At 47.4% G+C, this 8,319-nt stretch overlaps 1 protein-coding gene across 1 annotated transcript; it reads left to right on the top strand.

Moving 5' to 3' along the window:
* Nucleotides 1-284: 284 nt before the first annotated feature.
* NDNF (neuron derived neurotrophic factor) lies at nucleotides 285-4,521 on the top strand. The gene is made up of 3 exons (XM_027902797.1): nucleotides 285-494; nucleotides 1,482-1,606; nucleotides 2,465-4,521. Exons 1-3 carry the CDS (start codon nucleotides 307-309, stop codon nucleotides 3,853-3,855), a joined length of 1,704 nt encoding a protein of 567 aa, XP_027758598.1. The 5' UTR covers nucleotides 285-306; the 3' UTR covers nucleotides 3,856-4,521.
* Nucleotides 4,522-8,319: the final 3,798 nt, after the last annotated feature.

The following is an 8,319-nucleotide window of genomic DNA, read 5'->3' as shown; positions in this document are numbered from 1 at the left end:
AGCGAGGCCGATGTCCCCTCCATCTGCTCCGTGCTGGCTTTAGCTCCCAAATCCAGCCAGCTCTGTCTCTGCTGTGGCAAAACATCAAACTGGGGCTCTACCAAAGAGTGTGGAAGGCTTTTGGTGGTGACAGGGAGAGAGAAAGATTTGAAAGCAGTGCATGGGCTTGCTTTCAGCTGCAGCTCAAGGTGGAAGGTGCCTGCAGAAGTGTGTACGGTGTTGTTACAGGAACGCCCACGTTTCAGCAGGGAATCAGCCGCACATGGTGCCCCCTCCTGAGGTGGCATTCCCTGTCTTTGCTGTAGGATGCTCCTGCTGCACTGCCCGCTGCTGTTGCTGCTGCTGCCACTCGGCTCCAGGCCCCAGAAGTTCCCGACCAGGGATGAGGAGCTGTTCCAAATGCAGATCCGGGACAAAGCGTTTTTTCACGACACGTCCGTCATCCCGGACGGAGCGGAGATCAGCAGCTACCTGTTCCGAGACACCCCTAAAAGGTACCTCTGCCTGGCTCAGGGGAGGAGGTCGTACTTTGGAGATAGGTAGCTCTGTTTGCTGAAGTAAAAGTTGGACCCAAACCAGAGAAACACAAATGCCAGTGTTCTGTTTGGTGAAGCCAGTAACTCTGCGAGTTTCCATCCCGATCTGGCCTCCCCAGCTGAGGGCCTGTCCAATTTATTTGATTTCTGGGATAAGCCCAGAGCTCCCACAGACCGCAGAATTTCCCTGAAGTGGGGCCACTAACCATGTCTGGAGGCAAAGGGAGCAGGAAGGAAATTGGAAACTACAGGCTTAGCCCACCACACTTGTCTCTCTTCATTATTTCATACTGTGCTTTAAAGTAGCAGTGTGAGGCAGTCTGGTCTGAACTCCCCACTTCCAGAAAAAACTGAGGTTAGGCTGGGGAAGAACCTGAGGCTCCAAAGAATGCAGGGAAGAGCAGCATTGCCATCATAACACACTCCTCCTCCAGCCTTCATCGGTGAGAAACCCTTTACAATAGATGATGTTTAGAGCTTGTGGGGATGTGGGAGGGCAGCTGGATGTGCCTGTATCTGTAGGTGTTTCTAGGGCCCTCACCTGGACATAGCATAAATGTGTGTCCTGCTTTGAAGAGCATATCCCTAAATTTTGTGAGAGATCCTGTTTCCCTCATTTATACCTTTGTGACTGTTCACACTGTACACAGTTAGAGTAGGGGTAAAAGATGAAGCTGGTGGAGGGGAGGGCAGGAGGTCAGAAACCCCTTTGCCGTGTCTTGACAAGGAAGTGTGAACTGTACCCCAGTGTCTGAGTGGGAGGATTCCCCTCACCTCCTTAGCTCTCTCCTGCCAGCCTTCCCAGATTCCCTCTGCACACACTTACCTGTCAGGCACACCTTTGACTCCCTTGTCCATCAGGACCATCCTTGATCGTGTCAGGTCAGTCCCTGCCACGGCTGCCATCAGGAATTACTGACATGTGGCCTGTTAACCTTCCCCTAGGTATTTCTTTGTGGTTGAAGAGGACAACACTCCCTTAGCAGTGACTGTGACACCGTGTGATGCCCCTCTGGAGTGGAAACTGAGTGTGCAAGAGCTCCCAGAGGAAGCCAGTGGAGAAGGTTCAGGTAACAAACCACGAGTGATTTTCCCTGTGCCTCACAGACCTGCTTTTCTCCTGGATTTGAGGTTCCTCAAATGCTGAGTCTCACAGCAGGCCCATCTTTATGATCTCCTGCTGTTTGGGTCTTCAGCCCCAGTGCTGCCTTTGTGCAGGAAATGGGCAGCAGGCAGCAATGTGAAAAGGGAAAGGGCTACAAAAAGGAAAAGGAAAAGCTGAAGTCACAGAGGGCACTGGGTGCTGCCACAGAGTAATCCCATGGGTTTTATGGGGGCTTTGCTGTGAGCTGTGTACACGAGGTAAGAACTGGAGAGGCAGGGCTGGGGTTGCAGCAGGGCTGAGCTGACCCCTTTGAGGGGGTAGACCTGGAGCCCTGTAACTGCTGCTCAGGGGAGAAAAGGGCTTTGGTTTCCAGAGCCTCTCACAGGAGTGCTGAGCTGTCACACACACCACACGGGATGGGACACACACCTTTGGTCCCCACTGTATTTAGCAACAAAATTTTAGCCTGACTCACGGGGCCAAAGTCAAAGCCCACCATCCAGGCGAGTCAGTTCTGCCTGGTGAACTGTGTGGCATCTCCAGGTGAGATGCCTGATATTCCCATGGTAAGTATTAGCTACCATTCATGGCTAATACTGGCCAGGTAGAATTTCTATTGCATTTGGTTCTAACCTGAGTGCCAAACCAATTTTCCTCTCTGATTTGACAGAAGTATTGATCACATCTTCCTCAGAAGACAAAACCTTCCTTTTCATCTCACTTTTGTATTTTATGGAGTAAAATGTAGGTGTCTGTTAGAGTTTCGTTTTCTCACATTCACAGAGCGTGTCTGCACAAATGTTTTCCTCTGCTTGCAATGCAGGTGACCCAGAGCCTCTTGAGCAACAGAAACAGCAGATCACCAGCGAGGAAGGCACGGAGCTCTTCTCTTACAAAGGCAACGACGTGGAGTACTTTGTGTCCTCTAGCTCCCCATCTGGGCTGTACCAGTTAGATCTGCTGTCCACAGAGAAGGACACCCATTTTAAAGTGTATGCAACCACCACTCCAGAGTCGGACCAGCCTTACCCGGAGTTACCTTACGATCCCAGGATCGATGTCACCTCCCTGGGACGTACCACGGTGACCCTGGCGTGGAAGCCGAGTCCCACCGCCTCCCTGCTGAAACAGCCAATCCAGTACTGCATAGTCATCAACAAAGAGCACAACTTCAAAAGCCTCTGCGCCGTGGAAGCCAAGCTCAGTTCTGACGACGCCTTCATGATGGCTCCAAAACCGGGCCTGGATTTCAGTCCGTTTGACTTTGCCCATTTCGGCTTCCCTGCCGACAGCAACTCCGGCAAAGAACGGGGTTTCCTGAAACCGCCCAAGTTTGGGCGGCAAACGTCCTCCAAGCCCAGGGTTGACCTGCATAAGGTCTGTATCGGGAACAAGAACATCTTCACCGTGTCCGACCTGAAGCCCGACACGCAGTACTACTTTGACATGTTCGCGGTGAACACCAACACCAACATGAGCACCGCGTACGTCGGCACCTTCGCCAGGACCAAGGAGGAGGCCAAGCAGAAAACGGTCGAGCTGAAGGACGGCAAAGTGACGGATGTTTTCGTCAAGAGAAAGGGAGCCAAATTCCTACGGTTCGCCCCCGTTTCGTCCCACCAGAAGGTCACCTTCTCCGTTCATTCGTGCCTGGATGCTGTTCAGATCCAAGTGAGGAGAGACGGGAAACTTCTCCTGTCTCAGAGCGTGGAGGGCGTGCGGCAGTTCCAGCTTCGGGGAAAAGCGAAAGCGAAATATCTCATCAGGCTGAAAGGAAGCAAAAAAGGCGCTTCCATGCTGAAGATCCTGGCTACGACGAGGCCCAACAAGCAGTCTTTTCCTTCTCTGCCGGAAGACACGCGGATCAAAGCCTTCGACAAGCTCCGCACGTGCTCATCGGTCACGGTGGCCTGGCTGGGCACGCAGGAGAGGAACAAGTTCTGCATCTACAAGAGGGAAGTGGATGACAACTACAACGAAGAGCAGAAGAGAAGGGAGCAGAACCAGTGCTTGGGTCCGGACACGAGGAAGAAATCCGAAAAGGTTCTCTGTAAATACTTCCACAGCCAGAACATCCAGAAAGCGGTGACCACAGAGACAATCAGGGGCCTGCAGCCCGGCAAGTCCTACCTGCTGGACGTTTACGTGATAGGGCACGGGGGGCACTCCGTGAAATACCAGAGCAAATTGGTGAAAACGAGGAAGTTCTGTTAGTGCCCCTGTACATAGAAATATATGGAACTCCGGACTGAGCGTTATCCTACTTCCAAGTATACGGATTGACTACTTGCACAGCTGAGAAGTTGTGAGCTGTATTTGTACTGTGGAGAGAAGATATCAACTTGTATATTTATGTTTACATAAGTGATTGTTTGGAGGAACTGAGGCTGGTGCTCCCTGGCAGCACCTGGCAATGGTGTTATCATGTGTCCGGTGGCCCACGTGTGATGCTCAGTAGATGTCCAAGGTAGCAGGAGACCTCGGAGGAACTGGCACGCCTTTGCTTCCATATTGCATGAACTGCTTCTAAATTATTTTATACCTAATAAGGCTGAGATCCATCACCTGTTACTCACACGCAGAACTCACAGAGGTACACCCTTTCTCTCAGTGTAGGCGGTAGGGTTTCTGTAAATTATTTTATAGAGTCTTGTTTTAAATGTTTATGTTTCTATGATTGTAAACTATTAAAATCTCCCTCCCCCCCCCATAAAATACAGAGCTAAACTAAGTATTAACTGGGCTGCACATGAAGCAGTTTCATTGCTAATGTAAATTCTTACCTAGCTGATTTCCATGTTTAAATACTGTATGTATTTCATGTACAAAGTTGCCATAACGTTATATTCCTGTACATAAAATTAAAAATATTAGATTATATATTGTTTCTTTCCTTTCCTTTTCTATTGGTATTTCCACTGTGTAGATTTCTGTAAGATGCTGTATTTTTGGATCTCAGGTTTTCTAAATTTTCTCGTTTGTTTTTCCATGCCACCTTCGTGGACTCAAGAGCTTGTAGGGAGCTGCTTAATGGAAAACACACTTCAGAGAAGGAAGTAGCCCAGCCCCATTTCAAGAAGCTCAGAGCAGGATATACAGTGCCCCAGTCCCAGAATTAAGGTACAGGTCAGGGCCTCAGGGCAGGTAACAGACTTATTCCCTTGGTTCCATCACGTGTGTCAGTCTGCAGCACCCAGGCAGTGCATGTCAGGGCTTTGTTCAAAGGTGGTCTCTGTTTCTTCCTTAGGTGCCTGTCCATAAAACATCTCACTGCTGTGGCCTTAGGGCTTACAGCCCCCTCAGGGCTCTGAAGACGCGTGTGGAAAAACAGAGGTATGAGGGAAAGGGACCAAGTTCTGTGTCAAGGCTGAAAGCAAATTCCCCTTAGGCTGCTTGGCAGGGAAAAAGAGACCTGTCCTTCACTGCAGAGGTGAGCTCCAGTTTCCCATGGCCCCGTAGCTGTGAGCTCAGGAGGTTTTCCTCTCTGCTGCCCCCAGCCCGTGTCAGTTTGCAGACTGGTGGGTGGCAGCAGTCGTGGCTGCACAGCCCCGGTTTGTTGTGCTTCTCCCAAGAAACGGGAGCAGATGCCAGAGGAAGGCTGATCAGAAGATGCCTGCTGTGTTTTTAATGTGATTATATAACAAACCTAATAACTGAAGTTTAGATTTCTCTGGAGATGATCTCCTCCTTTGAAAACATCTCTCTGATTTGTTAAAGGAGCTGCTTCAGCAACGCACTCTTGCTGGATTGCCGTGTCAGGGTGTATGTGAGCAGTAGATAAATACAGGTGGGAATCCTCAAGAGCAGGACTGTGGCACCAAGGTTAGAGCACCAGCTGCCAGAGATACCTTCCCTACACTTCCCTGCCCAAAAAAACTGCTGAATTCCTAAGCTTACGTTTTTTAAGCATTTCTCTATTTACTACTGCTGCCTGTTGTGTGGGGAACAGCACCCCTTCCATTGGCCTGTTATGATGTTTACTTGGAAACATGTGTGTCACCACAATTCCAGCTCTATTTGTTCCCTTTAGCCAGATTTCTCTGTTTGGATGTTCATGCAGCTCACTTGGCTTTTCTGCCTGCTTTTAGCCCCTTATGTTTGCAGTATGTCACAAAATTAAAAATACTCCCCAAGATAGGTGCATCTTCTATTTCTGAGCACTGTGTTTTCAAGGGAAAATGTCACAATAGTTGTCTTTAATCCATCCCTCTGGAATTCTTCTTTTCCTGAACAGCTAGCTCTGATTGTTCTTCTGGATGAAACTGGGACCGTACTGGTATCACATCTATTAATCAGCACATTATTATTCAGGTCTTAGTGGACCCAAGTGGATCTGAGAGAGACAGTTCTTTGAAGGATGGAGGTAAAACATAAGGGCAATAGCTTGGACAGTGCAAATGTAAGTCAGCCTTAAGTGAGAGGTGACTGAAGCAGGTATTAAAGTAAAATAGGTCTCATCTGCTGGGAAAGCTCCAGACTGAGTGTTTGTGACAGCACAGAGCCCACATAAGAAGTCATAGCACAGGCAACATCAAAAAATATATATTAAAAACTTCCTAGAGAATAATGCAGGGATAAACGGCATAAAAAAAAATCAAAAAAGCTGGTATATTAAATACACAAAAAATTACATTACAGAGTTTCTAAGCACGAGCCCGGAGAGGTAATTAAAATAGAAACTTATTCATAAACCTTTGTGATAGCAGAGATGAGCCCTCAGGTTCTGTGGCAATACACACATCTTTGTTCTGACTGAGCCCCAGAGATGGTCCCAGATGTGCACAGCTCAGCCAGCAACGTGAGTTCTCAGTTCTGAATCTACTCATTCAAATTATCACTTTCCTTTTATGTCTTCTTCCATTTGATAATGCTTGTTCCTACTTAAACTTTGTCTCCTGGCATTCCAGCGATGTTAGAAGGAGGTCAGAGGAGTATGAATTTTTGTTTCTTTACTCTTAGACACTTTCAATTTATTTGCCTGTTGCTTTTGCTGCTGGTTTTCTGCCCCGAAGGTGCAGCAGAATAAGATGCAGTTTTGCCCAACTACATTTTCCCTCTCACACGGAGTTTTTATGGCGACGTGGCTGCCAAATAAAACCACACCAAAGGAGGTGGCTTTTCCCATCTGCTTTTCCCTCGCTTGCACGGGCTGGACAAAGCACAGGGCAGTTCCCCAGGGAGATGGCAGCCTGCTCTCCAGAGCTGTGACTCCAGAGCCCGGAGGATGCAGCTGGGCCTCATTACCAGCCCCACCGCTGGGGCCAGGTGACCCTGCTGCCTTCAACAAGCCTTTTCACAGCAACTACACAAGATGCCTGGCATGAGGTGAGGTAGCAGTGAGTCCTTAGAGGTAGGTGAATCAGCCTGTCTTTGCTTTTTAGTAAAAGGAGAACGTTCAGAGAGGCTTTGGGTTTGTGTTTTTGCTCTGCCAGAGGGAGTCTCATTTCATTTTGTATTGTGGTACTGGTATTTCAGCTGCTTGGTTGTGAGTGATTAGTAAATATGGCCCTATTAAAAGAAAAAGTCCTTCTTCTTGTCTCCTTTCATCTGAAAATATAAAAAACCCCCTGTTCACCAGTATTGGGTCTCCTGAACCTGCTAACCTCTTGCATGAGAAGTTTAATTTGAGCTGTGATGTCTTACTTCAGAGAGCAAACAAAAGAATTTTCCAAGTCCTTTTCTGTTCTCTGAACAAACAACGCGTAAGTGCTTCATAACACAAATGCCTGTTGTGATAATATAATGGCAAAGCTGTTGCAAGGCTGATACAGAGGAAATAATTAATAGTTATTTTTGGGGGGCATTCAATATTCCCCCCTGCTCTGCCTGTGTGTTAAAGCTGGCCTTGGATGATAGTTCATGTAGTATAACACCTGCTAGAGGCAAGCAGGGCTTATTTGTTTCTGTTGATTTATAAAATGTCTGTTTGTAGCAACAGGCAGCTAAAATGACTGCAAATTTCTGCTCCAATGGCTTAGCTTAAAGAAATGTTGACAGGATTATTAAGTATTAATCTTATAATGCATGCCTTGCAAGGAGACCTGAGTTATCATTTTAGCTGTGTTAAAATTCCTCTTTTAAATCTGGTAGTGAAGAGTCTGTCTGACTGTGTGAACTCTGGTTGTAAATGGGAGTAACACCACAAATGGGACACACACTGCTTTAGCCTGCTTTGCTTCTAGAATGAGAGCTAAGAAATTATCCTGCTTATTCTCGAAGTATGGGGGTTTGGGATTACAAAATGATCTGACTCTGGTGCTCAGTGGCTTAATGTAATTCCTGATTCATCCAGATTTTACCTTGAATTGCATGTTATTTCAGGTGAAACAGAGGGATAGAGAAGAAAAACTAAGACTTGAATGTTTTGTGAAGTAAAAGATTTTAGTGTCCCCCCCACTGTGCCTCCTGGTTTCTTTAACTGTTAAGTAGAAAAGCGTGTTGTAAATACTGACTTCCCCACTCCCTGCCTTTTCAAGCCGCTGTTTTTCAAACGTTGCATTTTCCTGTTGAGCTGCAGCAGCTGTTTGGGGCTGTGTAACTTAATCCTGGATGTAGAGGAGAAGCTGAGCTTTTCACATCATTTCCATATTAAACCTTTTCCCCAGTAGTTCTGTGTTAGTGAGGAGAGCCTTTCATTTGTTGTCTTTACGTACTCCGTGGATTCCAGAGTCACTTTGG

This window comes from Empidonax traillii, unplaced genomic scaffold (genome assembly GCF_003031625.1).
Source record: "Empidonax traillii isolate 1590-97213 ecotype Southwest subspecies unplaced genomic scaffold, ASM303162v1 scaffold910:size426884, whole genome shotgun sequence".
Lineage (NCBI taxonomy): Eukaryota > Metazoa > Chordata > Aves > Passeriformes > Tyrannidae > Empidonax > Empidonax traillii.
This window is presented reverse-complemented; position numbering and strand designations above follow the sequence as displayed.

Coding starts and splice junctions, on each gene's coding strand:
- NDNF (XM_027902797.1), top strand. CDS start 307: ATGCTCCTGCTGCACTGCCCGCTGCTGTTGCTGCTGCTGCCACTCGGC. Junction 495..1,481: donor TTCCGAGACACCCCTAAAAG/GTACCTCTGCCT, acceptor ACCTTCCCCTAG/GTATTTCTTTGTGGTTGAAG. Junction 1,607..2,464: donor AGCCAGTGGAGAAGGTTCAG/GTAACAAACCAC, acceptor CTTGCAATGCAG/GTGACCCAGAGCCTCTTGAG.